Genomic DNA, 26,160 nt, shown 5'->3' with positions numbered 1-26,160 from the left:
CCCACCGCCGCCAATGGCGACGCGCGGCGGCGCGGCCCAGCCAATGGGAGGCGGGGACATCGTGCCCTCCCCTCCCCACCCCCCCGCCGCGCATGCCACAGCGGGAGGCTCCGCCCCGGGTCCGCCGGGCGATGGGGAAGCGGTCCTCCGCACCAGAGCCCCTTTTCCTCAAAAATTCCTTTTCTCGGAATAATAAAACATAGGAATTTCCCTTTTTTGCCCTCTTTCCTTTTTGCCAAGAGCCATGCCCGCGCAGGGCACTTCGGAGGGGCTCTTCGGAGCAACATCGACCCTGGCAGCAGGCAGCACCCCTGGCAAAGAGGCTGCTCCAAGGGCAGGGGGGATTTTGCAAGCCCTTCCTCCTCCTCCTCTTCCTCCCCCCTAAAGCTGCGTGTACAAGAGGGTCACCTCTTGTGACCTCCGGGCAGGTCCTTGCCTTACCTGTCCCTTCCCGAAGGTGAAGCTAGGTGCTTGGGCAAGGCCACGGACACAGGCTTTGCCAAGCAAATAATGACTTACAAGCTCTTACAGGTACTCTCTCGGGAAAGCACATTTACAGTTTTTGTTTCTTGCTTTTCCCCATAAAAGCAAGAAGAATCACAACAAGCCCACAGCATCAGTCAAACCAGTCTTTCCTTTATTAGGTCCAACTTCACATCACATATATTGTGACTCAATAAAGGAAGAAGTTATTTCAAATAAGATAATATTTTAACATTTGTGTCTCCAGGCGACTGTGTACAATCAGGTAGCATCAGTAAAATGCTTGAGTAATGCACCTGGAACAGAAAAGAACAGAAAAGCCGTTAAGGAAGCAGCCCAGTACCTCCACAAAGCCTCCATGGGGTCTCAAATGAGTTATTTTCATTGCTCGCTTTTACACTCAAAGCCCAGTTTAATCATACTCGGCCCCCAAATGCAGTTACTGCATTCCCAGCACAGCTGTCTCAGTACCCCCTTGCACCAAGACATGGTATCCTAGGGCAGGGAGGAGGGCAGGGAGTTAAAGATCCAGAATTAAGTGCTATTTGCAGTCTGACACCCAATACCTCTATTCTAAGCATAATATTAAAAAAAGAATATGACACTGGCCATCTCCTAAAGAAACTGAGTTAAGAGACTGCCTTTACATAACTTCACTTCCATGAGGTTTTTTTATTTAGGGCTCAATTTTAGTCTGGGATTAGAGCGCGTTAGGTCTTGCCTATACTTAATGAGAGATCCTCATTAACCAGAAAAGCTGCTGTTTAGTAACACCACCTTCATAAATACCAGCCTCTTAGGCGAGCTGCAATGTATGATGGAGATCTAAATGTCTTTCTTATAGTTGTTTTCAAGTTTAGGAAGCACTCAGAAGTTCAGCTCTAGAAAGCCAGAAAAACAAGTGGGTTTCCGAGACTTGAGGCCACTGCAATCAATATGAAATATTACATGCACTGCTCCCGAAATTATCTATTGAGGCTAAAGGATATTCTGCACACAGATCAGTTAAACTCCAGCTTGCTACAGCTGATCTGTTTATTCTGTAAGCAAGGGGCCCTCCAAAGTAGTGTTTAATTACAGAGAAAGATGTTATTTTAAGTATAACATGAAGAAACTTCAGTGTTGTTGGGTGACTACCATCAGTGGGGCTCATTTTCTAGCATAAGCTAGTAATTAGCGTCTCCCAGTTTTCTAAACTGGCTAGACTGTGACAATAAAATGAAAGTTTGTGCATATCCAGTGGAAATGATCCTGCCATTTGCTAAAAATGCTTCTGTGGGACAAGCTGAACAGGAGCAAAGGTCAACATGCTGTCAACAAAGTGCTGCAATACCTGTTGTCTTGGCAACCACTATCTAGAAATTTTGGGGAGGTTGGGTATGGTTGCCAACCACCCTATCCCTTCTCAAGCAACTGCACTGTTCTCCTTCCAAGCCTTCTTTGAAAAGGGTTAGCACCTTTTCAAGGAGACCTGTAGTTATAGAGATATTCGGAGAATCACGTTACAAGCTTGAACTTTTTCACAGACCCATGAAGGAAAGGAAGAGGACTCTGTCTTTGCCAGGAGAGTTTCAGGGTACAGGAGTCCCACGCCAAGGGTCTCGGAAACAACGGCAGCCCTTACCAATAAGGTTTATGCTTTGTCCAGGCCCAGTTCCTCTGGAGTGGAGATTCCCAGTTCACTTAAAGTTGGTCTAAGTTCCTGGATAACGTAAGGATAGATTTCCTTGTGAGGTCCTGCCTTGTCCTAAATGAAAAGGAATGGTGTTATTTTGACAGCAAGCTGTTGTCAAGGTGCACCGTACACCGGTCAGGTTTGCAATCAAGACGTGTGTTCACAAAAGGGTCCGTGGCCTGACCCACCTACTGCTCATGAGGGTAGCTCCTACAGGACACAAGAGCACAGCCCAGCTTTACCTGTGCATCAAGTAAACAAGGCTTGTATACAGCTATACTGGGAAGTCCTCCTACCGATCGACTGTGGCTGCAAAGCACCCCAGAATAATGCTGAACTCCCCTTTGGGGGATTTGCAGATTATTCTTAACACTTGACACTCTTCCCTCAACACTAGGCTGATGTGACCTCTGACATGTGTGTACCACCACACAAAACTACAGGCCAAGCCAAGCTCCTTCCGTGAGGGATGCTTTGCAAACCAGCCCAAACACTGCTTACACTTTAGAAAATTGAATGAAAATTATATTCAATCAGTAAAACAGGAAAAATAAAATCAGCTTTTGGGCAGACTTGGGAGAAAATTTAACCTGCTTGGAAATCAGGGGAAAAACATCACCCCTTGAGTAATATTTAGGTGGAGCTCCAGAAAGAGCTTATACTTGTCCCCAGGTTGTGATAAGCTGAGTTGTCACTTTATGGTGGGGACAAGAGGACAGGAAGGGAAAAAAAACCACCAACATACCAAGATTCTTCCATTGGTCTGATGTCTCTAAAACCACCTACAGAAGCATGCAGAAAGCAGAAATGGCAAACTAAGAAGCAACTGATTGTGGAATAAAGTTTGAAGCAAGTGTATTTGACAGCTAGCAGCAAAGATCTCCACACCAGTCCTCACTAGTGGCAGAAGGCAGTTGGTAGAGCACCGCTGCTGGCTTCTACAACTGAAATAGAACTCCTGCCTCCATCCCCACCCATTTTAACTCCCTGTTAAGTGAAGACCGGGCTCAGGTTTCAAGGTGTTGGTTTATGTTGTTTTTCAAGCCTATGCAGCTTTCCGAGTTACTACTCCCAGCCAGCTCAGTATTCAGTCCTCTAAGAAGCCAGTAAGCTGCCTTTGCTTGAGATTATTTCTAGTAATGCTTATTAAAAAAAAAAAAAAAAGGGAAGAAAAATCCTTAAAGACTTTCCCACCAGAGTCAGCATCGGGAAAGGAAAATATGAATGTAAATGTTAAACTTCAAGCTGTGCTGTTGAATACTCATACCTCAAAACAATTATTTCAAGCCACTGAGCATGTGCTCATGACAAAGCTATTGATTCTGGCAGCAGGAAATAGTGGTTTCCCTTTGCACCACCAACAGTAAGCCAAGGAAACCTCTTCTGCTGCTGGGCTCCCAGCTACGCAAACACAGCAGTTACACCCTAGGCTACCATTCCACTCACCTTTACAACTTCTAAGATGCGGACAGCACTGGCAAAGTCATTTAACCGTCTGCATGCCCTCAGAGCTGCATCGATGATTTTTGGTTCCGGAACCAGGTCATAACCCACAAGTGTGTTTATGCCTGTGAATACAAGGAAACACCAAGAGGAACTTGGTATCAGCTCATCGCACTATCAAAAGGAACCTGTTGAGCATTATTTTGCTCCACCTCATGAAAAAAATTAAATATTACCACTCCACCAGTCACTATTAGAAGCTGATTACAATTTTCACTGCTGTTTTGGGGACACACAACACACAGAGCCAAGGTTTTTCTTTTTCTCTTCTCCCTCTCACTGTTGCTCACTACCATAGATTTTAAGTGGATTTCATGAAATCCCAGTGGGCCAGTTTCACCCATGTTCCCAAAAGGAGTCAGTGTCTGTACCACAGCACATGAATTATGGAATCATTAAGAAATCCAAATTACTTAATTCCTACAGGTGTAATGAAACTAGAACTTGAGCTGCTGTCTATTCCCTTCCTCTCCTTTCCAAGGGAAAGAGCCCAGCACCTAGTCATGCAGGTGATGCTGGAATGATCCCTCTGGCTGTTACGCATACACAGTTTAAAGCCCTAATTGGGGTAGTTTAATAGGAGCTGGCAACTCCACAGCAAATAACAACTGGACTCAGCCAGACAAACCATCTGCAGTGAGTTATGGCCAAGCCATTAAGTCAAAGTCCAAAGAAAAATGTGTGTGGTTACACACTAAGCAACAGCTGAGTTCAAATGCACTTTCCTCAGAGCAAACACTTCTCTCTCTCCCACCCAGATGTTAAAATGCATATTCTGGGGCACTAAAACTTACAAAGCTTGGACTCCCACCACCTTGTACCCCCATTCTCCCTTACTCTGCATGCCGTGGTTCCTTCCAACCTGCTTGTTTGGTCGGTGAGGTGCCATCACCTGCTGCAACAGGCTCAGAGCTGAGCAAACAGCTGCACGCCAACCACACGTACACATGGAGCAGCCAGATAACTCAGAACAAATAAGGTTCACATAGTGCCTTGCCCTGACTGGGTATTTGCAGGATTGCTCTCCTAAACCAAACTCCCAGTTTTCACTGTTTCTGCTCTCCAATAGCAAAGTAAAAGTTGTTATTTCTGGTCATAAAACTGTTACAAAGCAGTTGTATTTACTCCACGTTACTCTTCCCTTTTCACTCAACATACCTTTCCTGAGCTCCCAGGCATCAATATCTGGCTTGTTGAAATACGTCACCCAGCGAGCATCAAATTCTTCATCTGATTCTTGTGACCCATGAGAGTAGCAGCGGGCATGCAGTACAGCTGAATGCAAAAAGAAAGGAAGAGACTTCGAGCAAACAGAAAATGACTGTACTTTAGTCCTGATCAAGAGACCAAAAGCCATGAAATACATATTTCACTCACTACAGCCAGTCTGGATCAGTCCTCAGCCTGGATAAGCACTGGATGAATATAGCTTATTAAATATTGGTTGTTTCTTTTGTGGCAAAGTGTATATTTTCTGTTCTACATCAGACTTCCCAAAGTGTTCTCAGACCCTTTGGTCAGAGCAGGATTATTTAATGAGAGGGCGAAATGCAAGAGAAAAACAATTCTGTATAACCAGTCCTTAAGAGAAGTTTTCCAAGACCCCCACTTCTGTAAAATACAGGAATTTTCCTTCTTCCCAGAGCCAAGCAAGCCAGAGAAATATAACATACATGTACTGCAGCAACAGACACTCCAAAGTAGTACGACTGTTCTGTTCCCCACATTCAACCCTTCTCAAAACCATAGAACTTGTCCGTGCAGTGAGTTTAGCTACATGAATCAGTTTTTCAGTGGCATTCCTTCCAGAAGTAAAACCCTATACCCTATTAGTTATACCATTACCCACTTAAGATGAATACTTAGTTTTTTTCTGGAGTAACTTCCTACTCCTGAAATTGCTCCATAACTGATTTTTGTAATCCAGGAAAAGCAGATTTCCCAACCAACAGACTGACTTTGATGGATGACTCAACAGCAACAAGCTGCAAGTCTTTGATTCCACCACAAGTTCTGAGCTGATGAAGGCTTGTTTTAAAGTGGTTTTAGGAACCTGTGCAAAATGACCTGAGCTCAACTATATAGGCTCTTAAAAGCGAAGGGACAAGAGCTATTTCTTCCAACAGGCTACTGAAGGGTTGAAAGAGAAGAAAAAAAAAAAAAAAAAAAAAAAATCACTGCTACCTCTGCATCTATCCAAGATAAAACTCCTGGCCCTCAAGGTTGTAACTGCGTTAATATTTGACAATTAGTAAAGCACAACACTATCACAAAGGTTGGAACGGTCTTCCAAAAGGAACGAAAACATAAGGTACAGCCAGCTCCACCTGCATCAGAGCTGTACTGGGTCCTCCATGCAGAGTCCTAGCACTCTGCAAGCTGCCTTAAGGGCAGAACACAAGCCTGGTTATAGACTGCTTCCTTTCCCTGCTGGTAATTTCACTCCACTAGTATTTGCAGAGAGGTCGTACACCAGATATGACCTTGGCAGTCTGAAGCTCCGCTTCAGAGGAAGTCAGATACAGCTAGTCACTTTTACTTTCTTAACCTAGCTTGAACCACTCACGCTGACCAACTACAAAGTTTTATTTAAAAGAAGAAACCCCCAAACTGGGTTGCATTTTTGCATCCTTCCCAGATACGCTTTTCTACTTTGAAGATCATAGTGAACAGCTTACTGCGAAGCAGCATCCTAATTCTACATAAAATATAATGAATGGAACACAGCAATTTCAAGGAATGTCTTTAGTCTCATTAAATGACAGCCAGATCAGAATGCAATCCAGATTTTTAACAAAATTTAACATGGCCCAACATTTCCGCTGCAATTCTGGTGTATGCAATGCTTCCCAAACAGTGAAAATATTTTCATTTGTTTTATCTACATAACTAGGAAAGGGAAAAGTAAGTGACAGGCCAAGCCAGGATTATAATGCTCTTTTGCAGTTCTGTAGGGAGATTACCCATCCCCTCCCCAGCTCCAAACCAGATCTTTGACCCTGCTTTCTCCAATAAATCACATGCACAGCTGAGCTCAGAGCAAGAACACTCCTCTGTAAATGCTCCTGCACCCAGGCAGGGACTGAGAAGACACCACTGAAAAGCCCTCAGATGCTGGCCATTTGGGGGAGAACACTTTTTTTTTCCCTAAACACAAAGCAAATCCTACAGAGAAACAGCAAATCTCAGTTTGAGAAAAGCCTAGATTGAGGTTCTCAAATGCCTCCTTGAAGTCAAAAAACTAAAGTCTCTTTCCACCGAGCACTCAACGAAACCATTCCCTTTGGTCTTAAACAAAGGAACAATGTAGTTAGACTAAAAGGATCCTGAAGAAAAATAAAAAAGATCACCAGAATTTGAACTCTAGATTTCCAGGATGCATTTTTCAATTGCTGCTACGTTTCTTTACCACCCTTTGTCTTCCATACTAACGCTTACATCTATATATTGGAGAGCAGACTCCACAAGCCACTCTGTCAAAGCAGAAGCACTGCAGGAGCCATTTGGGTGCCTCTCATTTCAGCGGGGTTCATCAAGGTCACCGTCACACACACGATGCGTGCATGACAGTCAAATCACGCCAACCCATCCACGTGGAGGTTTCCAACTCAAGGAAGAAGCAAAGGGCAAGTATGTTTGCAGAGACGCATTTTCAAGAGAACTCAACCAGCTTCCAGCTCCTGAGAAGCCTAAAATCATCTAATATTATGTAAACACGTTAAAGCTTCTCCAAGTGCCAGAATTTATCAGCTTTCTCTGTTAATGAGCACGGAAGACAAACATGCATCAAGACAAGCATCAATTTACTGAAAAAGGCAAGAGTGGCAACGAGAAGCCCAGAGGTGCGTGTGCGTGACATGCAGAACATTTTGCAGCATTATATAACGTAGACCTAAACCCACGGGCTCACGAGATGAACCCAACGCATTAGATTCACCGAAACACAACTCCTCGAGGCCACCCGCAAAGGCGAACCGGGTCAGAAGTGTTAAGCGAGGTGTTTGTAATACAAGACCTTGGAAAAGAACATGGAGCCTGCTCTTTAGCAAAGGCGCAGAGAAGCGAGGGCGAGCAGCCGGGGTTCAGCAGGAGCACAAAGGCACTGCAAGCGAAGCATTTTGATGGATTTTTTTTTTTTCAAGTTTTTTAAGAAGTAGCCAAGGAATCCCAGCGTGCAAACAGAACGACCACCGCTTATTACTTTGCTTTTTTTTTTTAAAAACAGCAATACACTCCCTACGGCAACTGTTTTAATTCCCACGTGCTACAGGAGAGAGGCACACAGCCCTGCGAGCATTTCAAACACGCTCGCCCTCTCTTAATGAGCTGTTAATTAGCTATTAACCGAGCTGCGCAGGCACTGCCTTCTCTACAGTCTCGGCATCTTAGCTCCGGTTCCCCTCTCAGCATTCACCCCGCATCCTCCCGCGCCTGCTTTTCTTCCTTTTCCTATTAACTGGGTGTTAATAAGGAGAGCGAGGCCGGGAGCTGGAGTAGGGGCCGGCCCGCCCCGATCGCCCCCGGGGCCGGGGGGGGCTCGGCTCGGTGCTCGGCTGCGGAGGTCACCGCCGATCTCCGTCAATGTCACCTTCGCGGGAGGCCCGGGGAGAGCGCCGCCGCTGCAGCCCCCGGGAACGGGGCCCGGCGGCCGCCCCCTCGGGAGGCGGCGGGGCCGGTAACGGCGTGGGGTGGGGGGAGGATCACCGGGGGCAACCGGAGCCGGGCAGCGGCCGGGCCCGGCGCGGTGGGGGGGGGCCGGCGCGCAGTAGGCCGCAGGCGCGGCCCGCCCTCGAGTGATGCCGGCGGGTCATTGCAAGGACACGGCGCCACCGGCCGGGCCCCGCCGCCTCCGGGGTGGGCGGGGGTGCCGAGCCGAACCGGGGTAGGGTCATCGGGGCAGGCGGCGGGGGGAAGCACGCCGCGGGGAGGGAACCGCTCACCTGCGGGGCCGGCGGGGCGGCGGACGGCGGCGTGGAGGCCGGAGACGGCGCAGCGACGGAGGATGGCGGCGGCGGCGGCCAGCATGGCGGTGGGGAGGCAGCACCGGGCGGCGGCGGGCGGGCGGGCAGGGAGGGAAGGAGGCGGCAGCGGCGGGTACGGCGGCGCCGCGGGGACACACCGCGCCGCCGCGTTTGACGGCGGGAAGGCCGCAAGGGGCGGGGTCTAGAGCGTCGCCCGTGGGGCGGTGCCGGCCGCCATTTTGTAGCGGGGACGGGGTGGGTTGGGGGCAGCCGTCAGCCTCTCCCGCCCCGTGAAAGGACGTGGCTGCGGCTCCCCGGGGCGTTTTAGGGGTTGTTTTTGTGTGGTGGTGGGTGTGATGCCGCCCGCGTGTGGCCTGGCGGCCCTGTTAACCGAGCTCATGTAGGTATGTCCCCAGTGTGGGCTCCCACACATCATGGATGGGGGCCACAGGGAAGCGAGGGGGGCCTTTCCCTGCCCGTGCTGGCGATGGCCGTGCGCTGCCAGCTGCGGCAAGGGAAAATGTCCTGACTTCTTCCTAGTGAGGGGAAAATGGCACCTCGCCTTGGCTGCGGTATCCAGCAGCTCTTAAAGGCTTCCCATGGCTCTGCTCCGGTGCCAGACCTGGCCCCCAGAAAGGCATCCTCCGTCACATCCTTGTCCCCAAACCTGGTACGCTCTGACCGCGGGGTGCTGCCATCCGCTTCCATCGCCCCATGTGCTAGCAGGAGGGTAGGCCCGACCCAGCCACCACTGGGCTCGCAAAATTGCCCCCAAAATGGTCCTTCGCAGGCGCCCTGGGGCTGTCCCTCAGCAGTGCGGCGGCGCAAGATCATCGTGATAATTTTGCTCACCACATTCCCTTAGGACCCTGCGGAGCCAGATGTCATCATGCTGTTTTAAATGCTTCGTATTTGGGTTATAGTCATTGGGGTTTTTAACCATTTTCTCATGCAGGAAATCCTTGGTCAACAGCCACCAAAGTGAGGAGTGCAAAATCCCCGGGCTCCTGTTGCCTCCAAGATGGGGAATTGTCTGCGTATAAAATCAATTAAAAATAATTTTGCACATTAACACAATAATGAGAAATGAGTGATTTATTTTTTTTTTTCTTTCTCCTTGCTGGGAGCAATGTTAGATGGCAGCAGTGGGGCAGGGTTGGGGAGGTGAAGGTCTGTTAGTTCTCAGCTGCGTGGCTGTGACAGTCTTTAGGCTCCAATCAAAGTGTTTACAGAGGGTTTTATTTATTAGCATGATTTTTAATACATTTGGGGTAGGAGCTCATACCCGGTGCTCCGGCTTGCGTGTAGGGCAGAGGGTTGAACCTGAATGGTGTCTGCACCGGAGAGAGGAGGCAGGGAAGAGCAATTGCTGGGTTGGATAGAGTCTGAAGCTTTCCCAACCCCCAAACCCACAAAAAATAATCATTAAAAAAGAACAATTGGAAATTAATATTCAACTACACGGTGACAGATAAGTGAAGTGAATCAATCTGTGGCAGGGCAGATAAGCATGAGCTTCTGGCGCGGAGGAGCAGCTGCCTGCTGAGGGAGATAACAAGGTCATCACCAAACAAAACAGACCCCTGCTTCCTCCTCCTCCTCGCTCCTTTGGTCTCCTTTCATTCCCGCTCCCAGCCAAGCAAAGCGCTTGCCAAGCAAGCCCTTGACAAAAGAGGGGATGTTTGCCGTCCCAGAGAGCGGGGATCGAAGCAGGGAGATAATGCGGCTGCAGCCAGAGCATCCCTCCTGGCTGGCTTTTGGGAAGGGTACGCTCATTAATACCCATTTAATTCATCTTGCGGTGCTCCCGGGGGCTGCCTGGGCTGGGTCAAGGGGAACCAGGTGGATCGGGGCTTGCTTGGCCTCCCTGAACCCATCCCCTGCCCTCCCCGCATTGCCACCCGTCTGTGCTGTGCTGGCCGGGGGGGGCTGGCACAGGGGCTTTGCCAGGCTGTGCTGTGCCGGCAGTGGCCAGGCTGCTGCCACGGTACGTAGGAGGCCCCGATCCCATTCCACCAAGGCACAGGATTTGGCTGGTATCCCCTTGTCCTGGCTTGGCAGCAGCCTTCCCTGTGCTGATCTGTGCCGTGGTTGGCAGCCAAGATGATCCCCCCCGTCTTCCCATAGACATATTTCAGCTATTTCTAAAGAGCTTTTATTTCCCATTCATTTCCCTTTAACCCCTGGAAGAAGCAGGGATTTTGCTCCAAAGGGCTTTCCCAGGGAGCCAGCCCACGGCGGGGGCTCTGCAGCCAAGCCCACGACCCCAAAACCTCCTTGTCCTGTGCCGGGCACCACATCCAGCCACGACAACAACCCACCTAACACTCCCGCTACCTCTGGCTCCCGACATGGGGGCTTCACCCCAGCTCCAGACCCTACAAACACCTCCGGGAGAGCAAAGACCTGAATATCTGATGCAGGGAGAAGAAGAAAAAGGGTTGTTTTATTTTCTTCTGGTGTCCCGCAGGCAGGCAGCGCGGCACTCGGCTCTGCGGGCGCGGAGAGGGAGAGACCCGTCTGCTTGTTTGTGTGTTTTATTCGGGATGAATCACGGTGCCGCGGGTCGCTGAGCCCAGCATTAATAAACCTGACAGCTCCTCGCCGGGCATAATTGCAGCGGTTTTGATAATGAAGGTATTACTCCAATGGGCTTGGGGCAAAACCGTCTCTCCTGATGGCTGAGATGTAGCAATGGGGAGCGATGATGTGCAGCCACCTTCCCTGGTCTGGACACCCCTCGATGAAAGGCAACGGGTGCTCCGGCTCCGTGGGAGTCCCTGCAGAAACGTGGCTGGTGGTAGCGTTGCCCCTCAGTGGCTGAATATGGGGTCAGCAGCTGCCCCCAACACATCCTCCCCTGCCTCAGTCCATAACCGAGAGCTGGCAGGTTTAACCCTTTAGCCCTCACCCCAAATCTGGGGACAAGGTACCCTCCCAGCAGCAAGCCCCCATGCACGGGGGTCAGCTGGAGCAGCGGCAGCGAGTGGGGATGCGTTGTGGGGAGCCTGCAGCACACCAGTGAACCTGGAGCAAGCGTGACACAGGCTTCACACTGCCTTTCTCCAAGCAAAGCAGCTAAAAAACCCTCAGAGTTTCTCCAGCGTGCAATCTCCTGCCCATATAGAGGGCAGATTCCTGCCTATATATACCCGGCGTACGGCTGGTTGGGGCAGGAGGTGGTGGGGTCAGTGGTGGTGGTCCGGCTGGCGGTCGGTGGTCCCCGAGCCCCTCGGGCTGTCGGGTACCTGTACCTGCAACTTCTTGGTCAGCAGCTCCTCACAGGGAGGTGGCAGGGGCCGCTTCAGCCCCTTGGCGGTGGAGCCCGACATGTCTTCTCCTGCCTCGCCGAGCGGCGTCCCCAGCCCTTGCCGGGGCTCCGGGGGCTGGTAGCCCGTCTGGTTGGGATCCAGGGGGTCTCGGGAGAGCAGGATGCAGATGGAGGGGACGTTCTTATGGACGGTCAGGTTCTGTGCTGGACCACCGGGCAGAGGGTCCTGGTTCTCCCAGACCTCCAGCAAGGTTTTGTAGCGTACCTTGGTGACCTGGTGAAGACCTCCCAGCTTCCGCTTCATGATCTCCACGCAGGTGATGGTCTTGGTGACCGCCCTGCCGCAACCGCTGAAGACGATCTGACGGCTGCCCTTCAGCTCCATCTGGGCCATGGCGAAGTTCATCAGGTTCCTGATCTTGCTGCCTTCCTTCACCTTCATCTCCACCACGTCTGGGGGCAGGTCGGGGAAGGGCAAGGGGCTTTCCTCCTCCGAGGTCCTCACCTTTCGGAAGTTCTCCATCCTGGACTGGGTGACGGGCTTCGCTCCCCCTCCTTTGGTAGCCATCCTTCACCCCTTCCCAGTGGATCCGCTCGGGCTCCTAGCCCCCCGGGACCATGGCAGGGCTGGCTCTGCTGCCCTCCCACCCAGCCCGCAGGAGGGCTGAGTTTAACCCTGCGTCCCTGGGACCACCAGTCCCTTCCCCTCTCCTAGCCTGGGGCTGGCTGCGGAGGAGATGGCAGCGAGCTCGGTAGCCGTGCCAGAGGCTGTCTCCCGTTGGGGACGGGGCTGCAGGATCCCCTGCGTGCCCCTGGCTGTTCCCGGTGGGGACGACGGCCGGCTCCCGCTCTCGGCGATGCTTGGGCTCCTCCGCTCCCACTGCAGCACTCGCTTCTGCTGCTCTTTGCTTCATTCTGGACTTCAGCAGCCCCCAGAGCTGTTCTGTGTAATTAGCAGATCCTCCCCCTCTCCCTCCCCTTCCTCCCCTCCTCCTCCCCTCGCTCAGCCTCCCATCCCAGCACCCAGCTCCTGCCTTCATCCCTGCCCAGCACCGAGAGCCAGCAAAGGCGAAGGGGTGGGCAGGGAGCCCTGGTCCCCGGCCGGGAGCGCGCAGGCAGGGAAGCAGAAGGCAGGGAAGGAAGGGAAGGGAAGGAGAGGAAGGTGGAAGGCAGAGGGAGAAGCTCACTCTTGCCTTCATGATGCTCCCAGAGTCCTGCCCCCTTAAAGAGAACCTGGTCCCTTCTTTCGGTGCTTGCTCCGCTCAAGGACACCAACTGCTAACTGCAAATGTCAGCAGAGTGCAGGCAGCTAGCCTGCCTGCCTCCCTGCCTGCCTGCCTCCCCTGCACCCTCTCCCCAACAGCATCCCCAGGGGGATGAGGACTGCCGGCCACGCTGCGCCCGGGGATGGCATGGAGATGCAGGAGGTACTTTGGGGAGTACTTTGGAGCCAGAGCCCAACCCTTATTAGCCATAAGAGAAGGTACCGGGACCCGCGGGCAGGACGAATCCTGGCAGATGGCATCGCAGCCCTGTTTTCACGGGTGATTTCTCTCCCTCCTCCTCCTCCTTCCCCACCCCTCCCTCTCCCCATGGCTCTCCCAGACCCTGTCCCTTGCTCTTCTCCGTGTCCCCAACACGGAGCTGCCCACCATGAGGTCACCGTCATATTTACTGCCTGAGCCCCTGGAAATACATCCCAGGAGGTACCTATCGCAGGCCAGAAGATCTCGCCTCTCTGCCCCCAATCCCTTCCCCGGGCAGAGGCGATGTCCCTGCGCCAGGCTGGCCCTCTGCCTGCCCCTGTCACCTGCCTGTCCCCTGCCCGCCCCCAGCACCCCCAGCCTCCCACCCCGCTGGCTGGGGGATCATTGCATAGTGGAAAGACATGCCAAGTATTGACTTGCAGTCAAATCTTATCGGCCTCTGGAGGCCCCTGGATTGTTTTCACTCTGAGCAGGGCTTGAAAAAATACATAAATAAATAAATTGATCCGATGCCCACGGAGGTGAAGGCTGTGGCAAGGCAGGATGCAGCCATCCCTTCCTGGCCGGGGCGAACCTCTGCATCCCTGTGGTCCCCAAAGCAGCTTTCCATGGGTACTGCTGCCCTAAATGCGGGGCAGGTATGGGGCACCCCTGATCTGATCACCAGACTGGGATCCAGGGGACTCTGCAGGTGATGGGAGGACAGCACCGGTGTCTCACCCACATGGAATGGGATGCTCCATCTAAGAGCAGTGCCCCGCTGTGCTGGAAAACCCAAGGGGATGGAGAACACTTTTTCCTGATCCAGCTAACAACCTATAAGGCCGCTTTGGCACAGAGGGGGAAACTGAGGCAGGGGACATGACGCTCCCAGGCTCACCCCCAGCATTGGCGGTGGATTCGGGCTTTGAGCATCCCCCAAGTCCCGCCCGGCGCTCTGCGGTAGTGAGCATGCCTAGTCGCTGCACTTCCACCATGAATCCCTCGCTTGTACGAGACAAAACAATGTCAATTTTCCCCCTTTCCGCTTGATGACTGTTTGTGGTGTCCTCACAGAAGGCACTTGGCTCCTTCCTCACGCAGACAGGGATGGATTAAGCCTCTCAGGGAAATCGCTGCCTTCAAAAGATACTAAAACCCTAGGAAAATAATCGGGAAGGATTTTAGCAACAATTCACAGAGCGTGTGTAGTCGAGGGAGCTGAGAAATCCCTCCAAGTCATTATTCAGGTGTGCAAACAGCCGCCAGCAGCACAGGAGGGTTACGTGGCCACTGAGGGCCAACAGCACTAGGACTCCAGGCGAGCCAGGGCTGCTCGGTGCCAAGCTTGCAGCCGGATGAATCCCTGGTGCTGGGTGAACCATCCAGCCTTTCTTTCCTGGCCCAGGACCAGCTCCTGCCTCCTGTGGCCCATTTTCCGTGGTGTCAGGGTGCCTTCCCAACCCATCGGATGATGGAAGCAGCAGCAGCTTCTCCCCCCTGCCTCTAATTGCTGCTTAACAAACTCAGCTTATTGCAGCCTCCGAAATGGAGGCAGATGAGGTACAATCACGGCCAAGCCTTTCTGCATCCCTCAAAAGGCTAAGGAGGGTGAACTCCCCCCAAGGCAAAGGCTGCGGTGGGGGGGCGTTAATGGCAGGGTCTTGCTTTTCCTCTGCAGTGCTTAAAATGTAAATGAAATTCATTATTAGCAACTCCATTGCTAATTACCATCTGAAGCCATTCATTAGCCTGTCAGCTTATTTGTTGGAGGACAACAGAGTGGATCGGTTATTCCAAGCAAAGGAATAGCTGAAATCAGCTCAGCCGCAGTGAACAGCGGGGTGGGAGAGGGAGGAGAGCAGGGATGGGGGGACAAAGGCACAGACAACCCCAGCCGGGGGGGGGAACCAGGAAAAAAACACTGGGAAAGAGGATGGGGAGTCGTTTAAAATGGAGAAGCGGCAAATGGTGAAGGGAGGAATGGAGAAAAAATAGGAATAAAGCAATTACACGCTACATATCGTCTGTCTGTCCTCCCTGAGCATCCACTCTGGTCACACTGGGACCTGGGGACTGGTTTCTTCCTCCCTTTCCCCATTAGTTTCTCTCTGAGCATCCCACGTCCCAGTGCCACAGGTTGCCACCACCCCACAGGGATGGGGGTTCCATCCCGGGGCGGGGGGTCCCCATCCCTACGGGGCGCTCTTGCCTGGCCCCAACCCTGCAGGAAGGATAAGCTTGGAAAGGCCATCTGCCAGAGGAGCAGGGAGAGGAGGGCTGCAGGGGACAGCATGAAGCCAGAGCTGACAGTGGCCTCGGCCAAGCCTGGGAAAGGGGGAAAAAAACCCCAGAAACATATTCCTAATGGAGAGCAGGGCAGCTGGAGAGGAGCAGTAACCCGAGCCCCTGTCCTCCACCTGCCCTCTCCATCTTTTCTTTCATCCAAGGTGGCCCTGCATGGGAGTGGGTCGGAAAGTCGAAGCATCTGATACAAGGAAAGTCTCAGCGCCACCGTCCATCTCTGCGTCACATCAGCCCGGCTCAGGTCTCAGGCACTCATCACGTTGCACTCGGCAGCAGGCTGATTGCAGCCCCAGGGAGGGATGCAGATAGACCCACAGGGTGCCACGGCTGCAAGGGACCCCCTGCCCCAATCCTAACCAGGGTCTGGGAGCTGCTGCTTCCTGGGACCAGTCCCCAGAGGATGTGACCCCAGCATCCCTGGGGTGCAGGGGCTGCCTCAGGATGCCACATGAACCCTAGGAGCATTCTACCAGGGTGGAACTAGGTCCCTACTAACTGAATCTGCAAAAGAAACCCTTTGTCCCTACCATAAACAGAAAACAGCAAAGCTCAAGATAATCTTCATTTTGAGTGGGCAGGCAGTAAAAAAAAAAAAAAAGGGGGGGGGATAGTGGTGGGAACCCTGTTATGAGACAAGTCCCTTTGCAAAGCTGCAGCACAACAAACAGAGGAACGTTGTCAGGGCCCTGAGAGCATTAATAAACCCTAATGGTACTGACCAGCCCCACCTGGGACCCCACACCCACACCCTGCCCGTGGCCCAGGCACTCTATTAAAGCTCAGCCCAGGTCATTTAGTCTAAGTTTGAGCTGTGTTATGGCTGGTTTCTGCCTCAGCTACAGCCCTTCTCATGCTTGGTTGCTGCTGCTCTGGACCCCAACCCACGGATTGGCCCTGGCCCTGATGCTGACCTGCAGATTGATTTTGTGGCTTGGCTGTGAACCTGTCTGCTTGCTGTGGACTTGGTGGTTGATCTGGGCTCTTGGTTGAACCTGTCTTCCTCAGCCTGCCCTGCTCAGGTAGCATGGGATGGGCACTGGGCAGCAAGGCTTTTACCCTGGTCTTGTGTTATCCCCTTGGCTCCCCAAACATCCCCCATGAGCAAGGGGAGCACACATCCCTTTGATTTCTGAATGTCTCTTCTTGTAAAGCCTGCAGGCAGATGGAAGCATGGTGGTGCCAAGGGCAAGGAACAGCTCTGCAGTTGGCCATCCCCAAAGTCTCAATGAAATGGGAAGGTGCTGGGGGACCTGAGACAGGCAAAGAACAGGGTAGGGAGCAAATCCAGATCGGAGAAAGCTCAGGACACAAGCAATAAGGGACACAAAGCAGTTCCCATCGTCCTGGGCCCAAAGGTGGGATCTCACAACTGATCTGTGGTGAAATTGGGACTGACCTGAGTCTGTTAAGAAATCCTGCCCAGGGAGCAGGGCTGGGGTTTGCGGGCAGGCAGATGCCTGCAGGCAGGGCTGTGCAGGCAGAGCCAGCGCAGCACTCCAAGTCTCAGAGCACCCCCGTGAGGTCTCACACATGGGCGAGCAGCAGCGCTTGGCGAGAGTGGGGACCCACAACCACATCCCCTTCTCCACTTGCTGTTCATGTTCCTCCCCTTGCTCTTCTGCATCCCCGTGCAGGGGATGGAGCTGGATGCACGGGGGTTCCGCTCTCTGCAGGGAACAACAGCTCAGGGTCCAAGACCCAGAAGGTGCTTAGAGCGGACAGCTGGGCCCTCAGATATGGGGTCATCTGTGGCATGCTTATTTTCCTGCTTCCCTCTATTTTACCATCTGTGAAATAGGTGTTTTCCCCGTTTCTGCCAGCTTTCCTTCCTAGCATCCCCACAGAGCGATGCTGTTCATCTGGCGAGGGTGTCTGGTGACCAGGGCTCACCGATGTAAAGAGATTTAGCTGCTTCCCTGCCCTGCTCTTCACATCTTGCCATGGTGGGACATTGTCCTCACTGACTCTCTGTGCCCAATAAAGCATGATAGTGTGCTGACATTTGAGGTTGGACCCGGGGAAGGGAGGACCATTTAGTTGTCAAATAAAGCCAGTTTCATGACACTGCACTGACATGCTCACAAGGACTGAGGCAGAAGTCCAAGTGGTCTGCACAGGGCTCCTTGTGATGACACTGAGGACAAAGGACGCTGCCTACAGAGTCTTCCTCATGTTGGTTGGAGTCCTCGGGCTGATTTGGGGGTTTTGTCCCTGTTCCAGCCCACCTGTGAGTCAATCCAGTCCCTTCCGCTGCCCTTTGCATCCCAACCTCGGCATTGCTGGCAAAAGCAATCAATGTATCCTCTGGCCTTTGTTCAAGCCATCAATTAATTACTGCATGGAGCAGTACTGGGTGTGAGGCAGACCACCGTGGGAACCCAGGCAAGGCGATGGGACTGGTGGCTTCAGACCTGCCTGGGACAGCGGGAAACTTCCTGCTCTTGGAAAAAGTGACGTGGGATTTTAGATGTCCCAGTGAGCAGCCCTGCAGCTGCACAGCTGAGCTGAGAGATGGGAGAAAACCAGCAGCACAGCAGCTCCTCCAGCAGCCCTGGGAGCGGGACTGGAGGTGACCCAGAGGGAGAAATAACTCCTGTTGTTATCACCAGCACGCTCGCTGCAGCGCCTGGATTTTCTTAGATTCTTTTCTCATTAAAATACCAACTTCCCAGACCTCGCTTGCAGGCGATGGCAAACAGCCCGCACCCTGCAAGCAAGTTCCTGTGTGTTTTGCAGACTGTGCGTGTGAGCCGTGTCTGGGTGTTACCTGCTGCTGCAGCTCCGTCGTGCTTGGTTACAGGATGAGTAAGGTGGCTTAAAAAAGTAGTAATAGTCCCAAAACGCTGTGTGACAGCTGTGACACAGAGCTGACAGCAGGGCAGCGTGGGCCTGCGGGACCCCGGCCTGGAGCGTAGCAGGGTGTGCACATGGGGGTCCCCCGAAATTTGGTCCTGCCCGTGCTGACCCGGGCCTGCCTGCCTTGCCAGGGTCTGTCCCCCAGAGCCCCTGCCCCACTTTGGGTCTTCTCTCCATGTGGATCTTACCATACCCATGCCCGACAGAGGGTCTGCCCTGCCCTAGGTAGGGATAACTGCACCCCATAGAGCCCCCCGAAACGCTATCGGGCCCCGCCCCCCCGCGGCCCCGCCCCGCGGCCCCACCCCTCCCCGCCGGCCGGCAGCAGGACCCTGGACAGCGGCGGCGGCGGCTCTCGCGAGATCTCGGGGCGTCCCCATAAGCCCGGCCGGCGGCGGCGCCGTAATCTCGCGAGAGCTCGGCTGCTGCGGCAGGAGCAGCGCCAGGCGGCCGGCCGGCCGCCGCCACCCGCCGCGGGACGGGTCGGGTCACGCCACGCCACGCCGGTGAGTCCCGGGGCCATGGGGAGGGGAGGGGGGCTGCCTGGGGGAGAGCCGTCGGCTGCTCCTCCCGAGGGGGGCGGTGGTCCCTCTGCACCGACCCCCCCCCCCCCCTCCTCTGCAGCCCACTGAGGGGGGGTGGAGGCGCCCACGGGGCCGCTCGCACCCGCGTGGGTGCAGTCGCCTACCGCCGCGGACCGAGCGTGGGGCAAGCCGCCGTTCTCCTCTAGCCAGGCCGCGGGTGAGAGGCCTGCGCCCGGCTGCATGTGTATGTGGGGGGGGGGCAGGGGGGTGCGTGGGGCACACGGCCCTTCGCCCGTGGAAACCCACGGGCAGCAATCCGCGCTGAGACCGAGTCTTGCTTACCCTCCGCCAAACCCACGCCGAGCAGCGCACCGCGGGGCTGGCACCCCAGGCACCCGGGGTGTGTGTGTGTGTGTGGGGGGGGCAGATTGTTGGGATTTCTCCTTGGTGTTATCGCCCGTGTGTTACGCTGCAAAATCGCCCCCCCCCCCCTTTTTGCAACCTCCCCTTTTTGCAGCCCCCCCCCAATTTTGTAAGCCTTCCCCGTATTGAAAAAGTTCCCCTCAAATTGCGACCCTCCCCCAATTTTGCAAAAAAAACCCCGAATTTTGCAAAAATCCCTTGTTTTTGCAAAGCTCTCGCAGCACCCAGGCAGGTGTCGGGTCGGGGGGGGGGGGGGCACACCTGGCCGTGTGTCCCCGCTCCCGGCACGCGTGGGTGGGGGCCGCGTCGTCGAGCCGCTGCCTGGGGAGACGTCAGCCGCGCAGGCAGGCAGCTCGTATTTATAGCGCCGGGGGGATGGAGTTGTCCGTGGGCTGCTGTCGGGCGTCGGGAGACGGCACACGGGTGAGCCACGGGGGTTTGCTTTGCCTATCTGGTGTCTTTGGTGCTGGGTGATGGTTGCAGGGGGAGCTGCCCTGGCAGAGATTCCCCAAATCCTCCAGAGAGCCTGAAACGTTGACCCCTGGGACCCCATGTCATGAGAAATGTGTTCGTTGCTGCCATTCCTCTGACCGAAATAGCCTGGGAGAGGGCAAAACCTGCAGGCAGCACCTGGCAGAGCCTTGCAGGCAGGTGGGGATACGTGGAGTGGCCGTCTTCATGCTTATATTTAAAACCTCAGCTCTTAAGCAAAATTAAGGCAAAAATTAACTTTTGCTGCTGGGATGGGGCTGAGCGTGGCATGGCCTGGGACCATCCTGGGATGCTGAGCTCCCCCCCTCTCCCACCTGCAAGATACCGCACAAGGTGCCAAATGACATGAGTAATCGTTAAGCTGGCACTCAAGTGACTCATTAGTGACAATCACCACTGATTTATTTTTTTTCTAGCTGATATTTTCAGCTGACTTCCCTGCTCCTTTTTGGCCTGGTTTCTGGCTCGGGCTTACAGAGATGGGAGCTTTGATGCTGTCAGAAGGCAGCCAGGTAGTTCCCTGTGCTGAAACTCTTTGCAAAAAGATACATTTAAAAAAAATAAAAATCGTTTTGGGCCAGATAATGAACTTGAGGATTTCAAACCGCCCACAGCTGCCTCATCACTTGTGGGGCTGTGTCCCTTCCTCTGCCATCCAGCCTGGCCCCTCTCCCAGGGCTGGATGTAGGTCAGTTGGGAGTGGGAGGTTAAGCCCACGCCCTGCCCCACATCGCTGGATCTTCTCTTAATCTTCTGCCTTAACTGGTGTGTAAGCCTCGGGCCGTGGGAGCAGGGATTTATTTTGCTGCCAGCCAGGTGCCAGCGGTAAGCCTGGATGTGTGAACAGTGTAGAGCATCCACGTAAATAAAGCAAACTGCTTTCCTACACCCCTGTCCTTGAGCTATTTTGGCACGGGGGGAAGGTGAAGGTGCTTTGGGGAGGTGGCTGACCACTTCACATCACTTTTTCTCTCGTTTTCCTCCAGCTTTGGTAAATCGCCGAGGGTTTTTTCCCTACTTTTCCTCTGCAACAGAGAAGTTGAGTGTGTGCCAGCATGGCAGGTATGGGGGGGGGTCTCTGGGGGGAGTTGCCCCTCACCTCTGAAGCCCATCTGGGGCTTTACTGGCCATGATGTAACCTTGTTAGTCCCCAGTGGGGTTGCAGGTGTCCATGCTTGCAGGATCCATGTGGCCAGCGAGGGCTAAATTTGTCTTGATGCTTTTGGGTGGGTTGGTGGTGGTTATGAGGGCAAATCCTTAATTCCTGCTTGAAACTTATCAGTTCTTGGGGCTGAACAAGACTAATTAGGAAGCCTCTTGATTTATCTTCAGCTCTGTCCAGTGCCCAATGCTGGTGAAACTTTTTATTGCAGAAAAAGTGAACAACTTCCCTCCCCTGCCGAAGTTCATCCCCTTGAAGCCATGTTTCTACCAGGACTTTGATGCGGAGATCCCGCCGCAGCACCGTACTATGGCCAAACGGCTTTACTACCTCTGGATGCGTGAGTCGCTGGGCGGGGAAGGGCTTGGGTGGGTTTGTGTTTGCCTTTCCCAAAGGCTGCTCCTCTGGAAGTCACCAGTTGAAAGAGCAGAGCAAGGTCAGGGGAAGTCCTTCTGCCCCTCCAGGCCATGGTGTCTCCTGTTAAAACCTGTTGGGGATGGGATGGGGGCTGCAGCATCCCACGGGCTTCAGCCCTTCCAGCCTCCAGGATGGAGGTGTGGAGCTGGCTCAGTATCTGAGGGCCATCGGTGACCTTGACATCCCGATGGAGCCCACTGCGAGGAGGAGACGGCTCAGCACCCGTGTGTCCTTCTGCCGAAGGATTTACTCCCCTTTCCGTCTCGCTCAGCTGCCAGCCTTGACCTACCAGAGAGCTGCCAAGTCTCTGCTGGCTTCCTTTGGCAGCCGGGCTGGGGAAGAACTTTCTCTGTCTCCTCAAGCTCCTTGTGAGCCTTTCGGCAGTGGCCCGAGGCTGAGATGCCACTTGGACTGGAGGGCCAGGGTGCCTGTTCCCTGAAACGGGAGCCCGGGGCTTCCCCAAAAGCTGGGTCTTGCCTGTTCCTCTTGCATGCCTCTGTGTGCCGTGCTGTGCTAACAGAGCCGTCACTATCTTCTAACTCTTTGAACTAGCCTGGCTCTTTCTTCCTTACCATCCCTGGGTGGGGAGAAGAGCTGGAGGGACAGATCGCACCCCAACATACGTGGAAATGTTACTGAAGATGATGCCGATTGCTGTGTGCAGCTCAGAGCAAACTGACACCATTGGGGCTTTTTGTTGTTTTGTTGTTTTTTTTTTCTTTAGAAGAACTTAAGTTACTTTAATCAGGCATTTTCCCTGAACTTTGGAAGCATATCAGTGCCCAGGGAGTGCTTTGTGCTTTGGAGGCAGGTTATGAGGAGCTGAGCTGGCACCGGAGAGGTTGGGCATTTCTGCTTTTGACACAGTGCCAGGCTGGCACCCCTAGGGCGGTGCCTTGCTCCAGCTTTTGGGAGCCACTGGGAAGGTGACCCTGGGGTAACTTCCCCCATCATGTCAGGGGGGTTAGCGTAGCTTTTCTGTGAAGGGGGAAGAAAAAAAAAAAAAAGTTGTGCTTCCCTGGAAAAGCTGTCTTGGGGGTGTTAAATCCCCTCCCCATCTCAATCTGGCTGTTCTTGCTCTGCTTAATTTAATAGAGCTTGGTTCTTGCTCCAGCCTCTCCCACAGCACAAGCACCAGCTCTGTGAGCCAATCGCCTGTCTGTTGGTTTCTGTCTCTGGAGCTCCTCTCTGGATCATTTTCTCCCCAACTCCCCCACAAACACCCAGCCAGACACAAGCGCAGAGAGGCTGAAAGGTTCCCTCGGTGTCCTTGGGGGCTCTAGGGAGCAGCGAGTGCCCGGTCAGCCCAGCCAACTGAGCTCCTTTTCTTGCCAGCTGCAGCTCTCTTGCGGGTGGCGGTGGGAGGGTTTTAATTCTCGTCGAAATAATGAATCATTCTCAAAAATCGGAGGCGTCAGAATGCAGATGAGCCTTCTCTGCTTTGTCCTGTGTCTGCTAAGCTGGGCTTCATAGTAATAGCCCTTGTATGGCTTAACCCTGAGCAGGGGTGGGAGAAGCAAACATGCCACCCCCCTGAACTGCTGGGGCGGGGGCCAGGAGTTCAGGACTTCAGCTCTCAGCTCAGGGGATGTTAGCTTGGGGAACTCTTGCACAAGCTCCTTCAGTGAAACTAGCTGGAGGCATGCGAAAAAGCTTCACTTCGATTCCTCCAGTTTCCTTTGGTTGGTGGAAACATGCCCTGGCTTGCCAGCAGTGGGAGGATACGGCTCTTTCTCATCCTTGGAGCCCCACAAGCCCTGGACCCACTAAAGACATTACAACTCTGAGTGATGTTTTCTTTTTTTTTTTTTTTTTTCCCCTTCCTCCTCAGCTGAGGTTAGACCCCCTTTGGCTGAGCCATCCTGGGGATGCTTTCTGGACTCAGCCAGCTTAATTTAAGGGAAATCCAATTAGGGTAACACATTGCTGGCCAAACCCACTGGAGGTCAGCCCCACGTGGGCATTCCTGGGGTTGGGGTCTCTCGTATCACACTGACGTCCTTGCGTACGTGCTACTGTGCTCCCTCTGTGTGTGTGTGTGTTTGCAGTGAACAGCATCACCTTGGCGGTGAATCTCGTTGGCTGCCTCGCATGGCTGATTGGAGGCGGTGGAGCTGTTAATTTTGGACTGGCAATTCTCTGGCTCATTCTCTTTACACCCTGCTCCTATGTCTGCTGGTTTAGACCTATTTACAAAGCTTTCAAGTAAGTGGTCACACCTGAGCCTGGCTTCTCATCGCCTTTTTTTTTGTTTTCCTTCCTAAATAGGTCGCGCTTAGCTTGGGGTATAGCCTGAATATTTGGGGGTATTTCTGCTCTTTCTGTCCAGCCCTTTAGCTTTACTTTCTAACCTTCAAAGCAAGGGTGCTTGGGATTTCATGAGGGCCAAAACCTCAACCCTGCAATATAAAGACACCCTACGTGTGCCTCTGGGCAGCGTCAGGGGGAGTGTTGAGGATGCAGTTGCCAACTTTCCCTCCCCTCCTGCCCATCCTTGAGGCTTCTTTTATATTTTTCCATGAGTCCTTGAGGTGCTTGTATTGATTACCCATGCTGCTGAGGTCGATCCCTAGTGCTGTATCCCCAAATCTAGAAAACTGGGGATGTTTCCCCGTATGGAAAGGTCAAGTCTGATGGTGGGGCAGTGTGAGCCGAGAGCCGTGTCTGAACACAGATGCCCTCTCGCCTGATGCACTGAGCTGGCCGAGCCATGGGGAGGGTCTGATGCCCCGTGGCTTTCCCAGGTGCCCCTTCACCACCTTCAGCCTCTCAGAGTTTCTCCCTTGCCTTTAGTTTTGCTCTGGTGCCTGCTGTCTGCAGGCAGCTCTGCTTCTCACCACACTCTCACTAAACCACAGCTGCTTCTGCCCCGAAAGGATCTGAGGTGTGGGAGCATCTCCCTTCCCTTGCAGTGCAGCAGGGATGGAGGTATAGGGAGTGACTGAGCCTTTTCTTGCAGGACAGACAGTTCCTTCAGCTTCATGGCCTTCTTCTTCACCTTCATGGCCCAGCTGGTGATCAGTATTATCCAGGCGGTGGGAATCCCTGGCTGGGGTGTCTGGTAAGGAAGATGCTGGTCTCGTGTTGTGTGCAAGGACAGTCACCGTTGGGCTGGTGCTGTGGCCTCTTGGTGTTTTTAACATCCTCGGTGCTTCAGTTGCTTCTCTCCTTGGGGCAGATGGTTTGAGGAGCTGGGAGGGATGCTGGCAGGCTGCGGTGTGCAGAGCCAGATGGGAAAGCCCCAGGCTTTTGAACGGACTGGCTGTTTTGATCTCCTTGCAGCGGCTGGATTGCAGCAATTTCCTTCTTCGGGACCAACGTGGGGTCGGCTGTGGTGATGCTGATCCCCACCGTCCTGTTCACGGGGATGGCAGTCTTCTCCTTCATCGCTCTCACTATGGTATGGGAAGAGGGGGGTGCTGCATTGCTTCAGGGAGCCCTTGCTGCTGCCCTGGAAGGTCAGCATCAGCTGCAGTCGCTCAGCACCTCTGGATTTTCTCTTTCCAACCTGCTACAGGTGCATAAGTTTTACCGGGGGAGCGGTGGGAGCTTCAGCAAAGCCCAGGAGGAGTGGACCACGGGGGCGTGGAAGAACCCCCATGTCCAGCAGGCAGCACAGAACGCGGCGATGGGGGCGGCGCAGGGGGCCATGATGCAGCACGAGACGCAGTACTCTGCCACCCCGAACTACACCTACTCCAATGAGATGTGAGCAGCAGGACTCTGTCCTCGGGCAAAAGATCTGGGGGGGAAGGGAGGAGGAGGAAGAGGAAAGCTGAGCCGAGTTTCTGCAGCTATTTCAGAAAGTCAAAGTGTACCATAACGGTTATTCTTTTCCCGTTCTTTGTAACGAGATCATTTTGGATTTTTTTCTTCTTTTTTTCCCCCTGTTATTGTCTTGAGCTCTTCTTTTCTCCTTTATTTTTCATTCTGAAGAGGCCGTTGAGTTGACCTGCAGGGCTCTTGTTGTGCGTGGTAGTAAGTGTACGTTCATGTGTCTTCTTTTTCGCTGTGAAATAGTGTATGGTGGTGGTTTTTTAATTACTGTGGTGATAGGTATACGTTAGAACCACATCAGCCAAAAGCCCCCCTCCACCCCCAAAAGGGAAAGATAAAAATACCAACCAGCACCCATCTCCCCTCTTGGAATAAGCCCTGAACCACAGGTTTCCGATGTGTGCGAGTTTTCTTTCAGTTGGTAGTGTCCAGCCACTTGCCACTGTCTCAGCAAGGGCAAGCAATCCTAGGAATTCTCCCTTTTCTTTTGCTTTTTAACTAGCAGGTGGCTGGCTCATTTAGTGTTTAAAAAAAAAAAAAAAGAGGGGAAAAAACCCCAAACCAACCCTCAATCCTGCTGTTGATCTGCTGGAAGCCAAGAGATTCCTAATCTACACCCTGGCTCAGGATCTACAACTTCTCTCAGTGTGTGGTGTTGTAAATGAGTAGTTTACATTTTGACGTGGAAGACCAGTATTTGTGCGTGACTGGGCAGGAGCCCCGGCGCACTCTGTGTGTGTGTGTGTGCGCGCGTGCGTGCAAGCGTATGTGTTGAGGAGCGAGGACAGGTTTTCCCTGTGGGATACAACTGTCCTGTTCCAGATTCTGCATCCTGAGTCTGTT

At 53.4% G+C, this 26,160-nt stretch overlaps 3 protein-coding genes across 3 annotated transcripts in view; 1 reads left to right on the top strand and 2 right to left on the bottom strand.

The window, feature by feature from the left end:
• Positions 1 to 615: 615 nt before the first annotated feature.
• COX5A (cytochrome c oxidase subunit 5A) lies at positions 616 to 8,765 on the bottom strand. The gene is made up of 5 exons (XM_075045640.1): positions 8,602 to 8,765; positions 4,820 to 4,936; positions 3,605 to 3,726; positions 2,108 to 2,230; positions 616 to 779 (listed from the first exon to the last, which is right to left on the bottom strand). The coding sequence occupies exons 1-4, from the start codon at positions 8,684 to 8,686 to the stop codon at positions 2,117 to 2,119; spliced, it is 438 nt and encodes a 145-aa protein (XP_074901741.1). The 5' UTR covers positions 8,687 to 8,765; the 3' UTR covers positions 616 to 779; positions 2,108 to 2,116.
• A 3,045-nt stretch (positions 8,766 to 11,810) lies between these two features.
• RPP25 (ribonuclease P/MRP subunit p25) lies at positions 11,811 to 12,461 on the bottom strand. Its single transcript, XM_075043983.1, has one exon. It carries the CDS (start codon positions 12,459 to 12,461, stop codon positions 11,811 to 11,813), a length of 651 nt encoding a protein of 216 aa, XP_074900084.1.
• Positions 12,462 to 18,952: 6,491 nt separating this feature from the next.
• The window catches only part of SCAMP5 (secretory carrier membrane protein 5), an 11,349-nt gene continuing 4,141 nt past the window's right edge, over positions 18,953 to 26,160 (top strand). The window contains exons 1-7 of the mRNA XM_075045638.1: positions 18,953 to 19,028; positions 20,948 to 21,023; positions 21,335 to 21,463; positions 23,589 to 23,745; positions 24,500 to 24,601; positions 24,823 to 24,940; positions 25,058 to 25,248. Coding sequence (XP_074901739.1) covers positions 21,017 to 21,023; positions 21,335 to 21,463; positions 23,589 to 23,745; positions 24,500 to 24,601; positions 24,823 to 24,940; positions 25,058 to 25,248 — 704 coding nt within the window. The 5' untranslated portion in view covers positions 18,953 to 19,028; positions 20,948 to 21,016. The remainder of the gene's footprint in view (positions 19,029 to 20,947; positions 21,024 to 21,334; positions 21,464 to 23,588; positions 23,746 to 24,499; positions 24,602 to 24,822; positions 24,941 to 25,057; positions 25,249 to 26,160) is intronic.

This window comes from Buteo buteo, chromosome 13, assembly GCF_964188355.1.
Source record: "Buteo buteo chromosome 13, bButBut1.hap1.1, whole genome shotgun sequence".
Lineage (NCBI taxonomy): Eukaryota > Metazoa > Chordata > Aves > Accipitriformes > Accipitridae > Buteo > Buteo buteo.
This window is presented reverse-complemented; position numbering and strand designations above follow the sequence as displayed.

What these genes read in the sequence shown, in the direction of transcription:
- COX5A (XM_075045640.1), bottom strand. Translation starts at nt 8,686, where the DNA reads ATGCTGGCCGCCGCCGCCGCCATCCTCCGTCGCTGCGCCGTCTCCGGC. An exon ending in CCGCCCCGCCGGCCCCGCAG is followed by an intron (nt 4,937 to 8,601) that starts GTGAGCGGTTCC and finishes TTTTGCATTCAG; the next exon opens with CTGTACTGCATGCCCGCTGC. An exon ending in GCATCTTAGAAGTTGTAAAG is followed by an intron (nt 2,231 to 3,604) that starts GTGAGTGGAATG and finishes CTTTTCATTTAG; the next exon opens with GACAAGGCAGGACCTCACAA.
- RPP25 (XM_075043983.1), bottom strand. Translation starts at nt 12,461, where the DNA reads ATGGCTACCAAAGGAGGGGGAGCGAAGCCCGTCACCCAGTCCAGGATG.